Source organism: Mustela nigripes, chromosome 1 (genome assembly GCF_022355385.1).
Source record: "Mustela nigripes isolate SB6536 chromosome 1, MUSNIG.SB6536, whole genome shotgun sequence".
In the NCBI taxonomy this organism is placed as follows: domain Eukaryota; kingdom Metazoa; phylum Chordata; class Mammalia; order Carnivora; family Mustelidae; genus Mustela; species Mustela nigripes.
The window spans coordinates 100,140,505-100,164,512 of NC_081557.1; the positions used below are offsets into that span (position 1 = coordinate 100,140,505).

At 44.1% G+C, this 24,008-nt stretch overlaps 1 protein-coding gene across 1 annotated transcript in view; it reads right to left on the reverse strand.

Annotated features, from left to right (window-relative positions):
* Positions 1–19,938, reverse strand: part of CUL5 (cullin 5) — a 91,411-nt gene extending 71,473 nt beyond the window's left edge. The window contains exon 1 of the mRNA XM_059418139.1: positions 18,985–19,938. Coding sequence (XP_059274122.1) covers positions 18,985–19,008 — 24 coding nt within the window. The 5' untranslated portion in view covers positions 19,009–19,938. The remainder of the gene's footprint in view (positions 1–18,984) is intronic.
* Between the last annotated feature and the right edge of the window lie 4,070 nt (positions 19,939–24,008).

Here is a 24,008-nt window from a genome sequence, read left to right on the forward strand (position 1 = left end):
CTCTGCCTGTCTCTCTGCCTACTTGCGATCTCTGCCTGTCAAATAAATAAAATCTTAAAAAAAAAAAAAAAAAAAAAAAAAGAACCACTGACTGACAAACTCTTGTGAAAGCAAAGAGAAACAAACACTTTGTTTTCTCTTAAACTTAAGAAAGGCACACGGTCCCATGCAGGGCTGTGTTTGAATGTATCTGGAGTCTTTGCAAACCTGACCACCCGACGCTCTCCTGCAAACGGACCCTGAGAGCTTGTCTGGAGGTTCTAGCAGGGGAGTGTAGCCACTCATATGCCCTTGACCAGAGAACGGCCCTCCACTACTGGGGACAGTCATCCACTTCAACCAAGCGTGCAGCTTCGGGAGGGACACACATGGACTGGTGAGGGAAAGAGGGAACACCCGCCTAGTCAGCCAGATCAGCCACATCAACTGTGCTGATCAGTGAGGTGACAGATGTCACAGCCAGATCGTGCTCACATCCTATATCCTAGAACACTGATGATCCTAAGAGTTACTGTACTGTCTTGCCCCAGGTACCTACTCTAATGACAACATTCTTATTATAAGCACCTACGAGTGATATTCACTCAAAATTTTGTACTGGGATTAGCTGCACTTTTCCCATGAACAACTAGTTGGTTTTTTACCTTATAGACTTTAGTGAATCATGCAGGGAACTTTGCCCTTAAGTGTTGGCTATGGAGAAATTCAGAGTCAGATTTGTAATTCCATGGCATAAAAGTTGTGTACTAACCTTATGACTGACTTCACTTTTCCTACTGTTCCTTCTGAAGGAGGAGCATGCAAATAAACAAATTTGAAAGAACCAGAGAAAGTTTTCTTGACTATGACATGGAGAATCATTATATATCCCCTTAATTAGAGGATACTTTATAATGCCAACTAAGTCTATTTCTCTTAGCATTTTTGGCAATTCATAAAATTAAACATAGTATAAATCTTGCAATTAAAAAGTCTAAAAGATACAGAGGACTGGAATAAACAGGTGTTTTAGGAAAATTAAATACTGCTTAGACTCTGGAATCTATTAGCTCTTGCAAAATAACTGGAAACACATTTGATTCTTCTGTTTGATGGAACACACAAGACTAACATCAGAAACATTTTCCTCTAACACTGAATTAAAGGAGGAATTCAATAACTGAATGTTTTCTATTCATCTTTTATAATAAAAAAATGATGCTCAAACAATTCTTTCAAGCAATTTCTCTGTTAAACTGAAGAGCCTATCATTACATCATTAAGTAAGCAGCAGCAGACCAAATCTCTACCTACAAAAAAGCAGGCATTAACAATATGTGAAGGAACTTCAAATTATGAACCTTGATTTATGAACGTTTCCACTGGATAACTGAAGGCCACCTCATCTCCTCTAATTTGCTACAAAGTCTCTTTTGCTTTTTCTCTTTATTACTCAGATTTATAGTAGGCTGAACTCACCAACTGCTGGTATATCTAGGATTATCTCACCCATTGGCTCTTTTTCACCAAGATTTCAATATCTGCCATACTCCTTTCCAACTCGTTCACTCCTTTCAGCCTAACTACTGCCCTCACAGGCTTTCTTCTTCTCAAATACACAAAGGGGCTCTGGGGAGGCCAGTGGGGAGCTGGCCACAACGGATATCTGGGGGTGGAGTATACTAGGCAGAGGGAGAATCCACGGGGAAGACCCCAAGGTAGAAACATGCTTGATGTATTCAAGGTAGAGCAGAGGAGATGTGAGAGGAGATGTGAGAGGAGAGGAAGTCACAGAAGCAAAAGAGGTCTGGATCTTGCAGGGTCCTGAAGACCATCATAAAGACTGTGGCTTCGGGGTGCCTGGGTGGCTGAGTGGGCTAAAGCCTCTGCCTTCAACTCAGGTCATGATCCCAGGGTCCTGGGATCGAGCCCCGCATCGGGCTCTCTGCTCAGCGGGGAGCCTGCTTCCCTTCCTCTCTCTCTGCCTGCCTCTCTGCCTACTCTCTATGAAATAAATAAATAAAATCTTCAAATAAATAAATACAGAGAAACAGACAGACTGTGGTTTCTATTATAAGTGAGATGAGGAACAATGAGAAGATTCTGAGCAAGCAGTGACATGACTGATTTACACTTAAAAACTTTCCTGATTGCAATGTTAGAAATACATCATAGGGGCGCCTGGGTGGCTCAGTGGGTTAAAGCCTCTGCCTTCGGCTCCGGTCATGATCCTAGCATCCTGGGATCGAGCCCTGCATCGGGCTCTCTGCTCAGTGGGGAGCCTGCTTCCTCCTCCCTCTCTCTCTCTCTCTCTCTCTCTCGCTCTCGCTCTGCCCGCCTCTCTGCCTACTTGTGATCTCTGTCGAATAAATTAAAAAAGAAAAAAAAAAAAAGAAATACATCATAAGAGGCAAGAGCTAAAGCTGAGTGTAAGTTGAGGAGGCAAGGTGAGACCGACAGTGACTTGGACCAGTACAGCAGCTACAGAAGTGGGCAGCAGTAGTTACATTTTCAGTTTGAAAGGTGGCACTATAGAGGACTTCCCAACAGTATGCACGTGGGATGAGAAAACAGAGTAAAGCAGGACTTCTGCCCGATGTATCAAGACCCACAAAATGAAGTCCACTCCAGGAGCCCAGCCCATGTCACAAATCCAAACCTAAGTCGGCCTGCGCTTTTGTGGGGAAAACCTCACTACCAAGGAACCCTAACAGCAATCACAATCCCCCAACTTGGCTTTAGCTATCTTATTTTACCCTTGAGAAGGGCGCCTACTTGCTTCGTAAAGAATCTCCAATGTCCTAACCAGTTAGGCCCTGTTTCTCTACTGCCTCTTCTAACAGCCCACGAAACTGCCCTTGCCCCACGTCCTTCAGGAAGGGTACTCTCTCCACCGGTGGTCGGGCACTGTACTCCCTCAACCCAGGGATCATCTTCCCTGCGGTCAAGGACATCAAACTCGTTACTGAATTGTCTGAGTTGTCATTGGACATGTCCAAGAAGTACGGTACTTGCCGTCAACTGGGATGGAAAACACTGCACACGGAACAGGCTCAGCAGGAAAGCCCTGGCATTTGGTTTCAGATGGGCTATGTCTGACACATCTACACAACGGCCCTTTGAAGACATTTAATACAGTTTTATAAGCAAATCTACAATCCAAAGAAAGGTCTGGTCAGGAAATTAAAATGCAGAAGTCACTGGAGTACAGATGGGTTTTCAAACTTGTTACTGGACCAAGGCAGTGACCGTAAGAGAGAAGACGACCCAGGCCCATAGCCTGAGGCATCCAACAATAAGGGGTGGGAAGAAGCGTAAGAACCAAGAAAGGAGACAGAAGGAGCAACTACAGAGGTGGCACAAAAATCAAGGCTCTGGTATTCTGGAAACCACGGGAATAAAGTATCAAGAAACGGGGGAGATCAAGTGCAGCCCGTGCTCCTGAAAGATGATGTGGGAGGACTCCTGAAATAGCAGCCTGGAAGTCAGAGACTTCACATTACTCACAGAAAAACACTTCACAGAGCACTAAGGACAAAAGCCTGACTGGAGAGGAACTGAGAGCAAAAGAAAAGGAAAGTCGGAAAAGTACGGACAACTCTTGGCACTTTTGTTGTCCAAGACCGCAGAAATGGCAGGGGAGTTGATATGGGGAGAGGGAGTCAAAATTTTTTTTATGATGTGATAAATACAGTATGCTTTTATACTGATGGGCACATTCTAGGATATACTATTGAAGATGTGGAGAAACGGAGGGAAACTGCTGGAGAATTTGAATTTAAACTTAATTTGCCCTAGGTAGGCAAGGGAAAGGGCCTACAGTGCACAAGTGGAGGAAATGACCACGCGGAGAGAGGGGAAGGCGAAGTACACACACGCAGATGCTGGCGGGAAGGGAGATGATCCAAGTGCCACTTGGCAAACTTCATTTTTGCTTGCTTCAGTTTCTCAGTGATGTAGAAAAAAAGGAAAATGCCTTGGAAGATGCGGGAGGAGGTGCTAGAATTTTCAGAGAAAAGATATGAAACAGGTATCTAGGGAATCAGAATAAATGACTGTGGTCATGTGACTGGGCTCACTTACAGACTCCGGTCATGGATTTGAAGGGAAAATAGCACAGAAGTGTCTTTTTCACCTGAAACATTCACACGGCTACTGGCACTGAAAGGTGGAGAGAGGATTTAACCAGGGTTGTGGTTTTTCCCAAGTGAAATGAAAGGAGCAAGGGAGTTCAAGTGTCTTCAAGGGAGTGATTACAACGACTGAAAGGAGAATTCATGCCCAGAAGACTGAGAGAAAAGACATGCAGATGATGAGAGACAGAGACTTCTCCCAACCCTGATGGAGTAACAACAGCCAGGTTTCCCCCTCTCTGCTTCAACAACCAGAGCGCCATGGGGCAGCATGAGACAGTACTTCCCTAGAAAACCATCACAGGTAAGCCCTACAGATGCCCAACGGACTGCCTAGAGACAGTTTCCAAGCCTCAGCACAAGCAGGGGAATCCAAACAGCCTGGGCGTTTCACTTAGGAGCCAGAGTTTAGAGAGGACAAGGTGACAAAAATTTGTGGCACAGACAGAGATATACAAAGAAGTCCCCTTGAACCCTTGACTGAATTCTGACTTGCACATGTGTCTAAGGAAACTATCAGAGACTGGGGAAAAGTCCATTAGAACAATCCGCAGGTCTCATAAAGGGCTGAAAACGGTTTGTGCTCCTACCAGCCAGGGCACAAGTGCTCTTTCACATTAGGGAGAGTCCTCAGAAAGGCAGTGCATCTACAGTGGACCCAAAGGACTCCTACTCTGAATGCTGTTCCAGAACCACTAGGAAAACGCAAAAGCAAGCCCAAGAAGATCAGGCTGATTCCAAGCACCTTAATTATGTCAAAGCCAAATCCAGAAATACTTAAAGGATATTTGAAAAACTCGGGCCCCAAAACATAAAACTCACAATGTCTAGCATCCAAACAAAAATTACCAACCAGGCAAAGAAGGAAAATACAACCCATCATCCAGAGAAAAACCCATCAACACACTGCCCCAGAAATGACATGAATGAGAGTTTTCAGTAAAGCATGACATTAAACCAATTGTTATAAAGGTCACAAGTTCAAGACAACAGAAGCACGCATGAACATTACAGAAACAAAAGAATTCTAAAAAGGATTATCAGGGAGCTATGAAACAACATCAAATGACCTAACTAACATATAACCAGAGTCTTGGGCAGAGGGGGTTGATATCCAAAGAAATATAAGCCAAAATGTTCCCTAACTTGATAAAAATTATCAACTCTCAGATCTAAGACACTACACAATAAGGTGGTAGAATCAATGAATTACAGGCCTTAGTGGAGCTAGATTACTGGGCTAAGAACATTAAAACAAGTTAGAAAGACAGCAGGGGTAATCAGAGTAGGATGCTTGCCACTGACATTGTAGAAAGGTAAAATTTTTAAAAACTTTTCATTATATTTTTATTGTTTTTTTAATCATTCCCTTACAATATTTTGTATTTATTTCTTTCATTGCAAATATATGCCACTTAGCTAATTTGGGGTTACAGTCAATAAATTTTTTTACATGTGATAACTGTGATACAAAAGTTATCTGGAAGGATGCTGAATAGCTTCCTTTACATTTCGATGGATAGTCTGAATATCCAAAAACTGTTAATAGTTCAGCTATTTATAACTTCTATTATTTAAGTTCAGTATAATCTTCAGTGTAGTTCATTCCATCAACTTTGATCTTTCACTTTACAATATCTGACTACTAATTATGTGTCAGGTACTGCTTTAAATATTTACAAGTATTCATTTTTTTTTTTTAAAGATTTTATTTATTCATTTGACAGAGAGAAATCACAAGTAGATGGAGAGGCAGGCAGAGAGAGAGAGAGAGAGAGGGAAGCAGGCTCCCTGCCGAGCAGAGAGCCCGATGCGGGACTCGACCCCAGGACCCTGAGATCATGACCTGAGCCGAAGGCAGCGGCTTAACCCACTGAGCCACCCAGGCGCCCCACAGGTATTCATTTGATCTTTATAACTACACTCTGTGTTTGGTGATACTATTCTCACTTCATAGATGAAAACACCTGTACATTCTACCCTAAGATTAGGTTAAGTTATTTTCCTAAGATTATAGAAAGTAAGTGGCAGAGGTGGGCTTCAGATCCAAGCAGTTTAGTTTGGTTAGAGCCTCATTTTTTTTTTCTTTTTTAATAAGGTCTTATTATGGGGCACCTGAGTGGCTCAGTGGGTTAAGGCCTCTGCCTTCAGCTCAGGTCATGATCCCAGGGTGCTGGGATCGAGCCCTGCATCGGGCTCTCTGCTCAGCGGGGAGCCTGCTTCCTCCTCTCTCTCTGCCTGCCTCTCTGCCTACTTGTGATCTCTCTGTCCAATAAATAAATAAAATCTTTTATATATATATAAAAAAATAAGGTCTTGGGCGCCTGGGTGGCTCAGTGGGTTGAGCCGCTGCCTTCGGCTCAGGTCATGATCTCAGGGTCCTGGGATCGAGTCCCGCATCGGGCTCTCTGCTCAGCGGAGAGCCTGCTTCCCTCTCTCTCTGGCTGCCTCTCCGTCTACTTGTGATTTCTCTCTGTCAAATTAATAAATAAAATCTTTAAAAAAAAATAAAAAAAAAAATAAGGTCTTATTATTTTTTAATGTAATCTCAACACCCAACACGGAGCTTGAACTCAAGACCCTGAGGATCAAGTTGCATGCTCTTCTGAAGGAGCCAGGCAGGTGCCCCTGGGGAGAGCCTTATTCTTAACTACTTCTCAGGTCTTTCCTAAATGAGTAACAGAGGGACTTGCAACCTATCTGCCGGAATCCAACCCCTGACTTAATTTCATTTTTTTTTTAAATTGCAGGGTAAAAAAAAAATGTATGATTATAAAAATTCAGTGGCAAGTATCGAAAAACCACAGGGCAGGAGCACCACTACATGAAAGACGTATTTGTCATTAAACATGGTGCAGAAGAGAACACTTTTCCAAAAAGCTAAACATCTTTTAATCAGTGAAATGAAAAATTTCAAACTATACTTCCCTTTAAAACCTTTATGTTTCGGGGCACCTGGGTGTCTCAGTGGGTTAAGCCTCTGCTTTCGGCTCGGGTCATGATCTCAAGGTCCTGGGATTGAGCCCCACATCAGGCTCTCTGCTCAGCAGGGAGCCTGCCTCCCTGCCCCTCCGCCTGCCTCTCTGCCCCTCTGCCTGCCTCTCTGCCTACTTGTGATCTCTGTCAAATAAATAAATAAAATCTTTTAAAAATGATAATTTAAAAAAAAACCTTTAGGTTTCTTTTATAGAGGAAAAAAATTTTAAACAAATTCTGATAGTGCCTAATTTTTAGAAACCCCACAACTAACTTTAAGGAAAAAGACAACCACAGAAGTAACAGCATTGGTGAAAGAGACTGAACTTATTTGGGGGCTTTTTCATCATTCATTCGTTCCATTTATTCATTCAACAAATATCCTGAGTGACTACTGTAGTTGAAGAATTATGCTAGCCACTGGGACTTACAAATGAAAAGTCTTCAAGGAACTCACATTTTAATACAGTATTTCTTGAATTGTGGTTAACAGACTCCTGGAAGGGTCCCAGGATATATTTTTGAAGCTCAAAAGTATAATAATAAATTCTTAATTTTGTTTTTGTTCTAAAAAATGAAATAAGATATTAACACAAGTAGAGTCTGGATCATTTGTATGACCTTATAACCAAACACTAATCATAAAGAAAAACTTTGATAAATTGTACAATATTAAAAATAATTTTGGGGGGGCGCCTGGGTGGCTCAGTGGTTTAAGCCTCTGCCTTCAGCCCAGGTCATAATCTCAGGGTCCTGGGATGGAGCCCCACATCAGGCTCTCTGCTCAGCAGGGAGCCCCTCTCTCTCTGCCTGCCTCTCTGCCTACTTCTGATCCCTCTCTGTCAAATAAATAAATAAAATCTTTAAAAAATAATAATAATTTTTGTTCCTTAAAAGATACCATTAAGGAGGTGAAAAAGCTACTCGCAGAGTGGAAGAAGTTATTTCTAATACATATATCCAAGAAAGGCTCTTATCCAAAACATGTAGAGATTCCTAAAAATCAGTAAGAGAGGAAAAACAATCAAATCCAAACCCGTGCAACAACACTTGAATACACCCTCTACAAAGCCAATATCTAAATGGCCAACAATCATACGAAAAAGCACCCACCGTCATTAATCATCAGGGAAATACATACTAAAACCACAATGAAATATCACTATATACACCAAAAAAGCTAAAATAGAAAAGAATGACAATACCAAGTATTAGATAAAATTTAGAGAAACCAGAACGCTCATCCTTCTGGTAGGTGTAAACTGGTACAGCTATTTTAAGAAACTACATAGCATATCAATGAAGGTTAGATATACGTATAATATGTGATGCACCAATTTCACTTCTGGGTATACTCCCAAATGAGCTGCATACATACATCTATCAAGGACCTGTTCAAGAAAGTACATCATATCTCTATTCTCAATAGTAAAAAACTATTATCAGCCCAAATGTCCAACAACAGGATGAATAAACTGAAATATTCATAAGAGTGGCATACTCCACAGCAAAAAAATGTAACAAGCAGTAATAGAGAGGAACCTCACAGACATAATACTGAGCAAAAGTCCCAGGAGTACACACTCATGCATGGACAGACAAAGAACATCTACAGTTATTACAAATCAGCATAGAGATTAGCCTGGGGCAGGGGCTCCAAACTAGAGACTAGGACAGGGCAAGAGACAGGGGGCTTTCGGGGGCATTGTTAATATTCTATTTCTACTGTGAAGTGTGTAAACCTGGCGATTCACAGACCCTTCCCCCTGAGGCTAATAATACATTATATGTTAATAAAAAATAAAGAATTTATTTAAAAAATATATTCTATTTCTAGATATGGGTGCTGGTTATACAGGCATGTTTCCTTTATTAAAAATGTATCCAGCTATACATTTATGATTTATAGGCATTTCTGTATACAGGTCATATTTCAGTAAATCTTGCTTGAAAAATTGTCACGTTAGTGTTATTCATTTAAAAATTACTGAATTTTTAGTGTTGTATTTAATTGGTAACTATCCTTTAATTGTTAAAGTATTCTGAGTTTAAGGAATTTATAGCTAGTGTCACATCTATACATATTAAAAATGTTGTAATGGCTTCCTCTCTTCCTTCCTTCCTTCCTGAATAACTCAGCCCAAAAGCCAGTGTCAATGTGATTTCTCACTGTCAGAGAAAGAAATCACATTATATGGAAAGGGAAAAGGATAGAAATGAGTCTTTTGAGGGGCGCCTGGGTGGCTCAGTCAGTTGGGCGTCTGCCTTCAGTTCAGGTCATGGTCTCAGGATCCTGGATTGAGCCCCACATCAGGCTCTCTGCTCAGCGGGGAGTCTGCTTCCCCTTCTCTCTTTCTGCCTGCCTCTCTGCCTGCTTGTGATCTCTCTCTGCCTGTGTCAAGTAAACAAATAAAAGCTTTAAAAAGAAAAAAATAAGTCTTTTGGAATTGGGAGGACTGGGGTGAACTCACTGGTTTCGATAACACACAGAAATTACCACAGGGTGTGTGTGTCCTAGCTCAACCCAATGGGAGAGCCTGGGAGAAGCAACACCCCAACAGCAATTAGCATCCCTAGCATCCAGATCCTGATTTCTCAAGACTGTATTCCATGAAAAGGTTCCTTAGAGAAAATGTTAATTCCAAAGTTAGGGCAGAAATGAGACTGGAACACATTTTTGTGTCAGAAAGTAAGAAAGCATTTAATCTAAGCAAAATAAATGACAGTAACAGATTTTAACACATTAAATGAAATTCTTTGGACGGGGTGGGGGGAACACAGCCACTGGCTATTGGTATGATTACATTTAACTTCTAAATGATCATCTATAAATTCAACAGGAAAAACTAGCACACAGTCCAACAGGAAGCCACAACAGTCCATGTAAGCAACACTGGATGAAGCCCTACACGGAGGCAAGGTGCTACCGGTGAGATGTTCACGAAACGGTTTTATAAGGAAGGAATTATGACTTAGCCATTTACCAACTGTGTGACCGTGAGTAAGTTACTTAAACTCTCTGTGCTTCAGTTTCATCTAAGTAAGATGGATTTAACACAGTTATCCATGTGCAAGGGCTGTTACGGGATTTAATAAGACACGTAAAATGTTGAGAGACATGGATTGAATAATTAATAAGACAGGTAAAATGTTTGAGAGACATAGACTGAATAATTAAATATAATAAAGGTGCTGGCTATCTTTATTGCATTAGGGACTCCCACAGTAACTACTATTGCTTCTAATTCTCCTACAATAACAGAATTTGGTGGTAGTCAGATGTAGGAATGAGAGAAAGTTGAAAATGACTTGACAAAAGCAGTATTAAGGCACTAATCTCTGAAATGACTTCTCAGTTGCTCCCTCACTGGTACTCCCCAGTATAATTCAAAATACAAAGGATACAAAATTCTAAAACATAGAGGTCCAAAACAGATTTTTTTAAAAAATCATATATAACCCATATTTTTTTCCTCATTATTTTTTTAAAATGGGAGTAGGGTACCCCTAAGCACGTGTTTGCTCTGCCTACTGCATAATGCAACACGGCTCTCAGATTTCTGATGTGAGTGACTGACAGAGCGCCGACCACAGAAGAAATGCCAGGGAAGGAATGCATTTGAGTTGAGTGATTTGGAAGGAGTGGTCAAGATCAGTTTGGGAGGTACTGCCCAAGAAAATCAAATGCTGAAGTTCTAACTCTTGGCCTCATTTCTTTCCCCCTGAGTTCACTGTTCCTCCTTATTTTAAATAAGATAAAAAAGTAAATCATTCTTTACTTTTGTCTCCCCCACAAGACTGAGGAAAAAAAATTAGTGTCAAGTTTCTCAAAAACAATTAGAGGAGAGAAAGGATGAAAACAGTAAGAAAAAAAAAAGTTGGAAGAAAGAAAAATAGGTGAACAAAGGCTTAGCTCCCTTTCCTACTCTAATAGATATAAAGAAATCAGGAGGGGCACCTGGGTGGCTCAGCGGGTTAAGCCTCTGCCTTCAGCTCAGGTCATGATCCCAGGACCCAGGGATCTAGCCCAGCATCAGGCTCTCTGCTCAGCAGGGAGCCTGCTTCCCCCACCCCACCGCCCCACCTCTCTGCCTACTTGTGATCTCTCTGTCAAATAAACAAATAAAAATAAAATCTTAAAAAAAAAATAAATCAGGATCTCCTAATATAACATGTTGGTTAACCAGAACCAATAAAATACACTTAGCTACATTGAAAAAGTAGCCCCTAACATAATGATCTAAAACAAACATGGTCAAATCCTACAATCTCTTACCCATATCCATGGTGATCGTCTCAAAGAAAAACAAGCATGCACTAGGAAGAAAGCAAATTACAGAATAAAAGTTTAATTTTTTGTAATGTGTTTGGGGCCGAGGGAGATGTTATAGGGCAGTAATGAAAAATGCCATATGGCTCTCTCTGGAATACGTTATTTAAAAAGATTCTGCACACTTCCTATTGAAATTCAAGAGTGGCTTTTCAAACAGTGAGTTCATCTGCAACAATTCCATTTTATTTAATCCCAAGAAAAAGGTTGTACATAATTCCTTGTGTGCACATATAAAATGTGATCTCTGTCAAATAAAATCTTTTTAAAAAATAGTAATGCTTAAACACAGGAGAGTAAACAGAAACAGAAAAGTCCACTAACTTGCAAAATCTACTTAGAATCATTTTTAAATTACTCACTTTACAACAAAATAACACAAATACTGACCTATTGGTTTGCCCTGAAATGTCCAGAAATCCCTACATAATACATGGGACAAAACACACGATATCAAACTGTAGAAGCAATCCTATGACAATTATAATGACATCAAATGTATTTGGGGGCACCTGGCTGGCTCAGTCAGTGGAGTGTGTGACTCCTGATTTTGGGGTTGCAAGTTCAAGCCCCACAATCGGTGTAGAGATTACTAAAAGAACCCCAAACAATCTTAAAAAGTTGCATTTGGAAGAAAACAGAGAATGCAGTTATTAATACCGTGCATGTTCTTGTAACACCCTCGTGATGACAAAGGTACAAGTTAAAGGACAAGCTGAGGCAAGACAAGAAATAATGACGTGGACACAGTTAGTAGCAATCACTTTGATCACCTGCACACTTTCAATCCCGAAACATTCTGACTATGACACAAGGTTATTTAAGATTTATATTTATTCCCTCGGTGAAGTTCCTATCCTACTGATTATGAATTATATCTAATTACTTTACAAAAGGAATCCAATTTGTGTATTTCAGGTCTTCCGTGTAAATCACAAGCCTATTTGAATGTGTGGGTTCCTGCACGGTCTATGAGCCACTAGTACTCCCAGTTATGTGATTTTAAAACCACATCTGCGGACACCTGGGTGGCTCAGTGGGTTAAGCCGCTGTCTTCCGCTCAGGTCATGATCCCAGGGTCCTGGGATCGAGCCCCAAATCAGGCTCTCTCCTCAGCAGGGAGCCTGCTTCCTCCTCTCTCTCTGCCTGCCTCTCTGCCTGCCTATCATCTCTCTCTGTCAAATAAATAAAAAAAATCTTTAAAAAAATAAAAAAAATAAAACCACACCTGCAATCCCCATTAACCAAAAGAACCACAAAACTCCAGTATATATCTGAATCCTGGCAATTCTCACTATATTCCAGCCACACCACCCTTTTAAACGTGTTCCTCAAACTAGCCAAGCTCACCACAGCACCTCAAGACCTTTGCCTAGAATAGAATGCAGGTCATTCAGGTCTAGCGTCAATGTCACCTCCCTGAGGCCTTCCTAAAACAGCCTAAGAAAACTGCCTTTCGCCCATTCCTCTCTGCAGATCTGAAGCCAAAGGCTTAAGCACATAGATTTAACCTGACTTTGAGATTGAAATTTTTAATTTAGACCAACAGGACTTTTTTAAAAAACCAGAAAGCTAGGAGATGGGGCTGAAATGTCATCAAGTAGCAGGGAAGGAAAATTCAACAGAACAGAGTTGAAAGCAGTATTTTGGGAAAAAAGATAAAACTATTTTGTTGTAAATACATAAAATATGCCCCCATTTTCTGAGCACTCCTGATTATACTGTTTCCATCACAGCTCTTGTTTCTACAAAAACTACCCAACGTGTCACTTCTTTGGTGACAGCACTCACACGTTTGAAAAGGAGCTCCACAGACTAGGGACCTCGTCGGTCATATTCACTGCTGTGTTACACTTAGAATAGTATCCTGCACAGAGTAAATGCCTACATATTTGTAAGATGAACAAACCCATTACAAAGATCAAATACGCCAGACAGTACCTGTACTACATGTATCACGACCAAGGTTTAAACCCAAGCTGTCACCTGTTTACTCGCATACAGTCCATCAGGCGGGTGCCAATTCACTCCACACCTACTATACCAAGGCACGAGTCACATGGCTTTCTGTGACACGACTGGGTCCTCCAGGAGGCCTACCAAAACAGCCGGTAAGAAACATCTGTCTTTGTCTCTCTTCTCTGTCCCCTGGATAGTTATCTAGTGTACTCTCCATACCCTCCTGCAGTCTAAAATTGCCCTTTTCTAATCCACTGATAAACGACCGATATCTCAAAGTTTATCCTAAACTGTCTCTTCCTGTCAGTAACATCAATACATATCGCCTCCAGATTGAGGTACTTGCTCATCTATTTTCCCAGAACAGGAACAACGCTCACATTGACGTTTATCACAGACTTAGAGTAACTCAGTCTACCAACATGCAGAAGCCTGAGTTCCTTTCTCCCTAGGCCGTGTCCAATGTAACCACATCTCAAGGACGGGACACTGGAGGGAGGGCAGGCGGCCCTAAGAATCATGTGCCTCTCACACACCCATCTGGAAAGCAATTCCCCTCAACTCAGTGAAAACTGACAAGGTGGGCTGTAAATAAGGCTCTCACTGGTGTTCAAATAGAGATTAAAAAGAATCACGCAGTTGTGTACCTTAAATGTTCACGGACAACACCCACAACTTGGTGATCACCTGCACAGTTCCTTGCCGAGCACTTTCCTGACTCAAAAGGCCTTTATGCCAGCCGTTCCTGTTCCCTCCACCTGGGAGTCTTCTCCAAAATATGTACGTGCCACGTGTCCTCGCTTCATTCAATGTCAACATTCATCCAACGTCACCTCCTCAAGAGGCCGTCCCCGAACAGTCCATCAAATATAACATCAATTCCTCTCTACCCTTTCCCTGATTGTTTTTCTTCACAACATATCTGACCCAGTTATTTGCTTATATGTTTTTTGCCTCTCTCCCCCACAAAAAAATATACATAAGGGCAGGAATTTGCCTAAATCACCAGGTGGGATTAGAAAATGCTGAATACTCACTGGATGAATTGATTTTCCAGAGACTTACTGACCCCCTGTTAAGGTTCCAATGAACATGGTGTCCTCGGTACAAGTGCCCCTCATCCATGACCACCCCACGAGTCGGATCCTGAATATACTTAAAGGCAATGCTGGGGGGCCTGTGTGGCTCAGTCCTTAAGCGCCTGCCTTCAGCTCAGGTCATGACCCAGGGTCCTGGAATCAAGCCCCACATCAGGTTCCCTGCTCAGTGGGAAGCCTGCTTCTTCCTCCCCACTCCCCCTGCTTGTGTTCCCTCTCTCGTTGACTCTCTAACATATAATATATAAGGCATAAAGCAAGTGCTAAAAGGAAGTGACGCCCTGCTCTGGCTGTGCACAGCAGGCAACAATTTCAAAAGACAGCACTAAGAAGAAAGGGGAATCTGGGCCGATCCTATTAGTGACTAAATAGATTTTAATAGGCCAATATGAAGATAGTGATATCCTAGTGATCCAACAAGGATCCAGCCAGGTAGAGGTAGGGGTGTGTGAGAGAGAGAAAGAGGGAGAGGCGGACGGAGAGGAAGGAGAGCAGGAGGGGGCCGGGGAAGCAGGGAGATATTAGGGAGAAGACCCAACTGGAAAGATATCAAAGAATTTGAACCATCAAAGGTATTTGAGCAGGAAACTGATATGGTAAGAACTGTGTTTTGGTCCAGAGCTCAGATCAGAGTTAAGAGATAAAAATAGTGAAATCATGGGAGTTAGGACTGCCCCAGAAACAGAAGTACAAAGATAGAATAGGGCTGAAGATTAACTCCTGAGAAATAATCACACTGGGGAGGACAGGAGGGAGGTCAGTGAAAAACACCAATGATCTGAGAGAGAGGATACTATGGAGAGAATCTCTTAAAAATCAAAAGGGAGGGGCGCCTGGGTGGCTCAGTGGGTTAAAGCCCCTGCCTTCGGCTCAGGTCATGATCCGAGGATCCTGGGATCGAGCCCCGCATCAGGCTCTCTGCTTGGGAGGGAGCCTGCCTCCCCCTCTCTCTGTGCCTGCCTCTCTGCCTACTTGTGATTTCTGTCTGTCAAATAAATAAATAAAAATCTTTAAAAAAAAAAATCAAAAGGGAAGCAGAGCTAGTGATCAACAATATCGGAGAAAAATCTCATTTTGCAATCAGGCAGCATCGCTGTAAGTAGTGGAGGTAAGGGAAGAGGAGTCACGGTAAGTTAAGCAAGAAGGTGAAGAACTATAAAGGAAGCATGTGGGGGCTGCCTTTCAAACAACCAGGGACATGAATGGCAAGAGGAAAAAGAGCCCAAGTTTTATGAGAGGAGATACGCGAACTTTTTCCCTCCACAGAAGCCAGAACAAGGGGACTTAAAAAAAGTAACAGGGAATGTGCTGCCAGGTCCTGGAGGGGAGAGGAAGGCTGAAGAACGAGCCATGAAGAACACAGCAGGTGCCTCAAAAAAGAGAATCCAGGGGAAACTGGGAAAGTGTGTGGCACTGACCACAGGAGTTGAGAGCCCTCCACAAGACTACATAACAGGCCAAGAACTAAACGAGGGCTGAGACCCGGCAAAGTAAGATTTAAACAACTGCCATTTGGGATAGGATACTCAACTAGAAATGAAGAAAATAAACGGAGGGCCTAGATACTGCCAAAGCAAAAGAACCAGAATTCCATGTTAAAAACAAACAAACAAACAAATAAACTTAAAGTAGTAATACAGAAAGGTTTGGGGAGATATAACCCCCCAAGCAACTGGTAACTGTGTACGACAAAATATACAACACACGTTTTTGTGTATTAGATTTCCAAAATCCAGCCACAGTCCACCTGCCTTAAATACACAATCCCTCTATCAAATTCCAATATTAAAAACATAGGTCGTTTTTTATGGCTTTGCCCTCTCACTTGTAAGTTTCCTATCAAAGTTCTGAATCTTGTAATCTTTCGTAACATATCAGCTTTCCCTCCAAACTGTCATCCACAAACTCAATAAACTTAACTCCACCCAAGTTACTGGCAAATTGGAAGAAAGCTTATTTTTTCAGCAGGACACTGCAGGCCTCCCTTCCGGGTGGATGATTTATCACTTATCCTTCCTCATGTACAACTGTTTAATGAATCCAATTCTAACTGTATTCTCATCTAGCCCACGTTTCTCCATTTTGACCACAAGACACGATAATTCTGTCAAATAAACTCTGATGAAACCTACTTGCACAATGTCTAAGGCATTTTTCTTATAAACCTATTAGTCCTGTCAAGAGAGCAAATGAGGCTAATCTGGCCACACCCCACTCACCTCGATCTTTATTCAAGGTACCCCGGATTTGAATTCAGACGACCCATGTTATGGGTCTACCCTGGCAGTCTCACTACATTTCTCCAAGAAAACAAACTTTCCCCTTCTTAATTAGCTACTTCTTTCAGTATGAACATGAGATAACCCCCCTCCCTACTTCCAATATGGAAAGAAAAGAAGAAAAAAAAAAAGATTTTTCTGGCCAACTTCAACACATAAACTTTTGGTGATGCAGATAGAAGAATCAAGTGTCTATTTATAACATCCATTATATGATGTTAGTTGTGTGTATTTAAAATCACCTATTATGGGGGCGCCTGGGTGGCTCAGTTGTTAAGTGTCTGCCCCACGTTGGGAGCAGGGAGCCGTTTCTCCCTCTCCCACTCCCCCTGCGTGTGTTCCCTCTCTCGTATCTCTCTCTGTCCAATGAATAAATTAAAAAATAAAATAAAATAAAATCACATATTATGTAAAATAACATTCAGAAATTCTTTCTCCCCCTCTTTACAACACTTCATAAAACAATTTCACTGAAAATTTTCCAGTGTATCTTTGGCATCTGTCTTCATGTTCACTAGAGTAAATAACTCATTTACCTATTTTTTCAAAGCATTATCACCTTTGTTTAATTTATAAAAGTTGTCTGAGTTACAGAACTTTCTGAATGCTTGTGAACTTTTTAACCTAAGTCCCAAATACTCATTTTCTATACACTCAAGCAGTTTTCTCATTCTCTAGGTGTCTGTTGTCTATGCAGATTCACAATCTCCATACAGTACGCACACTATTATTGCACTGAAGTAGCCTAAAACGTGCAGCTTCTCCAAACAATCTTTTGTAAGTCACAGGGAGCAGAAAAAAGTGATTTGCTCTTTTCTGAAAGAATTCTTAAGGGAATAAGACCTTGCTTTACATCCAAGTAATCAAGTCAAAAACAGAATCACAAACCAGATTATTTCTTAAACACACTTCGATGAGTAACATTAGCTACTGCTCATGTAAACATGTGGGAAGCACGAACAGGAGTCTTCAGAAGGTAAACAAGTTTTCTTTCTGGTCTATTAGAACTTTGCAATCCTGTTCTAAAAGAAGAGTAGGATGGCTTACTCCATCCCCATGAATTCGTTTTCTCCCAGAAACAGCCGCACTAGTAACTCTGGCTGCGTACGTGTATCCTGTACTAATTCAGTGCCAGTTTAAGTATTTTACATACACTGACACGACCTTAACAATGCTCCTACGAGATAGATGCTATTGATAACGCCACATTATTGATAAGGAAAGCAGGGCACGGGAGTTGAGAAACTTGCCCAAAGTCACACAGCCTCTAAGTGGCAGACTGAGTTTCCTTCCAGGTCCCTCCCCCCTTTTAAAAGAATATATATTACCTCTTCGATTAGTAAAGTTTGGTCCACATTTCCTAAGACAGTCCCACCCGTTAGGCAGCTGTTAGCGGTGATGTAAAGAAGACCTACGCGAGGTTCCGGTACATTGCACGGTACTGTCCGTTCTGTTTATCATCCATGTGCCCTGTGTTCCTCCTCCTCCTCCCAACTTTCCGAGGGCAGGGGCTGCTGCCTCCGTCTCCCCCGCCATCCCACAGAACCAAAACTAACTCTAACCCTCGTCTTGGATCCCGTCGCTCTGCGGAGCTCGGGAAGAAACGCCGGGAGCGCTGCCCCGGAGCTGCGGGGCAGTTTCCCAAGGAAAAAACAGGAGAAATGGGAACTCGGGAGCGCGAGGACAGGAGCGAAGGTGCAGCGCGCAGAAGCGGGAGGGCGCGAGCGGGGTGGAAGGCACCGCTCGCCGCCTGACCCGGAATTTCGTGCACACAGGACGGGGCCGAGGGAGACGAGGCGAAGAAGGCGGGGGTCAGGCGGGCCGCGGAGCCCGACTGGGCAGCATCTTCTCGGATTTCCCGTTGCTGCGTCTTGGACTCCGGCCGCTACCGAGACCCGGAGACTGCCGCGGCCCCGGCGGGTCGGCGCCTCGCAGCCCCACGCTCCAGCCGCCCCGGGCCACGGAGGCTCCCCCGCCAGCCGCGCTCGCCGCCTGCGCTCGGCCGGGCCCTGCACACCCCGCGCCGGCCGGCGGGACGGACAGCCGGAGCCTCCCGACCCCAAGGCCACAGACCCGCATTCCGGTGCTCGGCGGCCGCCTCCCCGGCCTCCCCCGCGGCGGACAACCCCCGAGCGCTCCCACACCCGGCCGCCGAGCCCGAGCCGGGCCTCTCCCGAAACGCCAGAGCCGGCGGGCGCGAAGCCCGAGCCGCGCCGGATCGAGGGTCTTACCTTTAACAGATTAGACGTCGCCATGTTCCTGCAACTTCGCCTCTCGCGAGACGGCGCGAGATTTCGCGGCGCTCCGGGCCAGGCCACAGGCGGAGGCCCGGCTTCCCAGCAGGGCCGAGCGGCCCGCCGGCCCGCACCGGGGGTGTGCTGGGCGCCGCGGAGACGTGCTCAAGGCGCTGACCTCGTCCCGAGCACCTGGAGCTTCCGCGCTCTTCCCCCCTACATGGTCACCGGAGCTTCCCCACACCGAAGAGCTCATGCACACGCTCGGGGAGTCGGCAGTGGCGGACGGGGAGGAGGCAGCGGGAGCCGACCTGAATTGGAAGAGGAAGCATGGACTCCGCGAGCCTCCCCACTCTTTCGGATTAGCCTTTGTGGTTGCACCCGCGGCGGCCACCGGCAACGAATTTAGCTCGGCTTAGGCCGGGCAGCTCAGGTTCCGTGGCCGCGTCACGTGACGCGGCGAGCGGGGGCGCGCTCGGGAGCGAGCGTGGGAGCCGGGACGCCTCGGTGGGTCGGGAGGCGGCGGAGAGGGCGGAAGCACGCCCTCTGCTGGCGGGATCGGATATTTTCCCTGGTCCCCCACGCCCCCCCCACTCCCACCCTCACCCCAAATCCCGGGACCCGGTGTGCAGGGAGCGCCGGGATCCCGAGGGAGACGCTTGCGCCAGGTCGGCTGGCGTCCGGCTGCTCAGTCAATAAGAAATGGCCTATCGAAGGCGTCCAATAAATGTTTGTTGAATGACTGCATGAATCAGTGGAGGCGCAAAAGTGCTAACTATTAGTATTTCCAGCCCAGACTGCCTAGCGCTTAAATAATCCATGCAAGGTTGTCCAGGCAATGAATATTAATCTTGGCTTTCCTGAAGGCACATGATCCTAGAAGGTACTCACCGTAAACCCTCAAGCTTTAGCTCTTCAGACCACTAACCACTGGCGGGGGGCGGGGGGCACGCGGGGAGTGTATAACTCACAATAGAACCTACAGTGTACCTGGTACTGTATGACGCGTGTGTAAAACAGTATTCATTCCTACATGCATAGTATTTTTTTAAAAGATTTTATTTGAGAAAAAGAAAGCATGGGGGGTGTCAGATGGGGAGGGAGAAGCAGACTTCCTGCTGAGCAGGGATTCCCAAGTGGGACTCCATCCCAGAACCCTGGGATCATGAGCTGAGCCGAAGGCAGACGCTTAACACTCTGAGCCACCCAGGCGCCCTACATTCATGATATTTTAGGGGAAAAAATAATAAAACCTCTGGAGGAAAATGCAGCCAGGAAGGGGCATGAAGTTTGCAACTTTGCACAGAGTGTCCCCAGCAGGCCTCACTAAGAAGATGTCATGTGAGGAAAGGCGGAAAGGAGAGAGGAGCAAAGCCGAGGCCTGTGGAGGAGCCTTCCAGCAGGGGTGGGGGGTGGGGGGGTGGCAGGTTGTCCAGAGTGTCGGAAGAGCAGGGAGAAGGTTGGTGTGTTGCCAGCAGAGAACTCACTAAGATCATTCATTCAGGGCCTTGGGGACCACTGTAATTAAGGACGGGGTGTCATTCTGGGGGAGATGGGCAATCACTGTCGGCTTCTGAGCAGAGGCCTGGCGTGATCAAACTCCCGTCTTCACGTGCTCCCTCTCCTATGTAAATAGTAAACTGAAGCAGAAGGGTAAGGAGCTTCCCTAATACCTCCTTAAATTGATGCCACAGCCATGCAACCAAGGCGTCCCTGCTTTACAAATGATTTATTAGAGTGATCTAGGCATGGTTAAACGGTGGCTGTGTGATAGACGGAGGACTCAGCCACTGTGCCCAGGGGTCCTGGCAGGGTGTTCGCAGAGGGCTGACTCCCAGTTAGCGGAGGTTATCTGGCTCGTAGAGTCACCTGGCCAGTGTCACTCAAATGGGAGGGAGAAAAGGCCTCATCCAGGGCAAACTTGATGTAATTACAGTTCCGTTTTCCAGGGAAACTGGATTTTCTCATCAAGTCCAGGCCAACCGCACTGCCTGATTGAAGGTGTAAATTGATTACATTACGCTCAACCCAATGTAGCTTAAAAAAAGGTAAAATGACAAACTGATAAAGTAATTGCATTAATTAATGGCTGACACTGCTTAAGAATCCAATTAAGCATCTCATACTTGTTTGAGTGCCTATGATGTACGAGGCACCAGAGATGTAGGGTTAAATGAGGCCGAGAAGACCCTGGTCATCTTGAAGCTTATCATCTCCTAAAGGAGATGCATATTGTGTAGTTACACAAATCAAATGTTACTTAATTGGAGGCTCCTGGCTGGCTCAGTCGGACGAGTGTGCGACTCTTGATCTTGGGGTTGTGAGTTCAAGCCCCAAATCTACTTAAAAAAAAATCTTGCAAAAAAAGTCTTTTTGGAAGCTTGCTTAATTGCAGTTGTGGTAAATAGCATAAAGGAAAACTACCCTGTGGACTTCAGCGCATATGGTAGAGAGGGAGTCTAGTACCGTAACTGCCATCATTCCCACGCCCGCAGCACGAACCCTAGGACGGCTCTCGAAAACTCAGGTGCAGACATCCCGACAACAGGATAATTCATCCTCCCCTCACTTGTCCCGGCCACAGGTGGACAAGCTGTCCCCATGTTTCCCGTGAGCTCGTCTTACCTTGGACTCTACCACTTCCTTGTTACCTAGCGTTCCCTCCTTTTCACTGTCTTCCTCTTCCCATTTCGATTTGATAGCCCATCATTAGAGAAACGTGTGAATATTTCAAATGCTTAAATATTTCATTGATCTTAAAATAGAGATCCCAAGCACGTGGTACAAAATTCAGAATGTGCTAAAAAGGAACACAGCTACGAGGAAGCCTCCTTCCCCTTTCTGGAATCATGTGCTATATTGTGGTAGGTATGTGGGCTATTCAGGTGTATGCATTTGTCAAAACTCAACTGTGTGCACTTAAGGTTTTTCCATTGCATTCGAAAGAAAAAAAAATAGTGAACAGTTTGAAATATAGTTAATGATATTCATGCTGCAGACTTCAGGAGTAAGTGAAGTTATGTTTACAGTTTACTTTGAAATGTATCAAAGATAACATCGTTTGGGGCACCTGGGTGGCTCAGTCCCTTAAGCAACTGCCTTGGGCTCAGGTCATGACCTTGGTGTCCTGGGATGAAGCCCCACATGGGTCTCCCTGCTCAGCAGGGAGCCTGCTTTTCTCTCTGCCTCTGCCCCTCCCCCTTCTTGTGCTGCCTCTCTCTCTCTCTTTCTCTCTCATGCTCTCCCTTTCTCTCTCAAATAAATAAAATCTTAAAAATACATATACATATAACATGGATTGATGGTTGCCTGGACAGTTTGACCAAGCAAGTAGAGTAAAATGTTAATGACAGACTCTAGGTGGTGGATTTACTAGTGTTCAGTATGTAAAATATTTCAGCTTGTCTATACGTCTGAAATTTTTCATAATTAAATGTTGGAGGAAGTGTTTTTTCCATCATCCTCCCTTCCTCCACAGTCCCCCAGCCAACTCCTCCTCCCTCACGCAGAGACAACCACAGTTACCAACTTTTCGTGAATCCCTAAGACATTCTGTGCCTGTGTAAGCCTTCATGGATGTTTTTTTCTTTCCCCACAAATGATGGTGTACTGTTTATACTCTTACACTGCTTATACTTAGCTGTATGATATAAATTACTGAAAAATACATTCCTGCTTGTTTTCTTCATACTTCTTTTTTATTAATTTTTAAAGATGATTTATGTATTTGTCAGAGAGAGAGAAAGGGAGAATGCAGGAAAGTGAGTGAGCCGGGTGCCCAATGTGGGATTCGATCCCAGGACCCTGGGATCATGACCTGAGCTGAAGACAGACGCTTATCTGACTGAGCCACCCAGGCATCCCTTTTTTTTTTCATACTTTTTTTTTAAGATTTTATTTATTTATTTGACAGATAGAGATCACAAGTATGCAGAGAAGCAGGCAGAGAGAGAGGAGGAAACAGAGAGAGCTGAGCAGAGAGCCCGATGCAGGGCTCGATTCCAGAACCCTGGGATCCTGACCTGAGCCAAAGGCAGAGGCTTTAACCTGCTGAGCCACCCAGGCACCCCTTCTTTTTCATACTTCTTAACAGACATTCAAACAATTATTGGCAGGCCCTAATGCATTCATTGCCCCCAGAGTGTTTAGGATTATTCCTTCAAAAATAGGATCTTACAGTCCCTTTTAAACATAACAGTTATAGAGTCAAAACTTCTGATCATTAAGAAGCAAAAAAACAAAAAGCTACTGCACATAAAAACAATGGTATGTGAAGTTTAATCGATAAGCTGATTGATAAGAGAATTGGTGACAACCTAGAGGGACACCAAAGGTTTACAAGATTTTGGACCAAGAGAGGGAGGAGAGAAACAGACCCAATAGGTGGGGGATGGCCATGGGGCTTCCCAGATGTCTGTACAGCACCTGGAGAAAGGAGAGTTCACCTCAAGAGCCTGCCCTACCGTTCAGCGCCTGCCCCACCGCTCAACCCAAACTTGAATCTAACCATAGCCCTATAACAATTTCTATTCTTATCCCTAAGCCAGAAGATCCTTCTTTGCTCTGCCAAGGACTGTCACACATTGCCAGTGTCGAGCCATCTGTTAGCTGTCTTTCTCAGGGAGGCTATGTCAGAGGGAGCTGCTGCCTTCGCCATAGAGTCGTCTGTACCTTAGGTCTGTGTCTAGCCCACAGCACTACTTAATATGGATGACTCCCTCTTTTATGGCCCCCAAACACTTCTAAGCTCCATGCCCACCTCCAGAAAGTGGGGCCTTGGACAAGACAAGTGGCTGGGGTGGAGGGAGAGGGGTGGGTAGAAATGAAAACCCTGCAGCTTCATCAAACCAAGGAGAACCATCCTGAGGTCTCTGCCCGTAGGACCAAGTCAGCAGTAGAATCTCCACAGCCCACTATATACATGTCACATAGTCACTCTTCTTGCAGATGTCTCCACCAACCTCATCCCGTTTCCCGTCCATCAAACATAAGGAATCTAGTCACAACTTGGTGTAAACCTT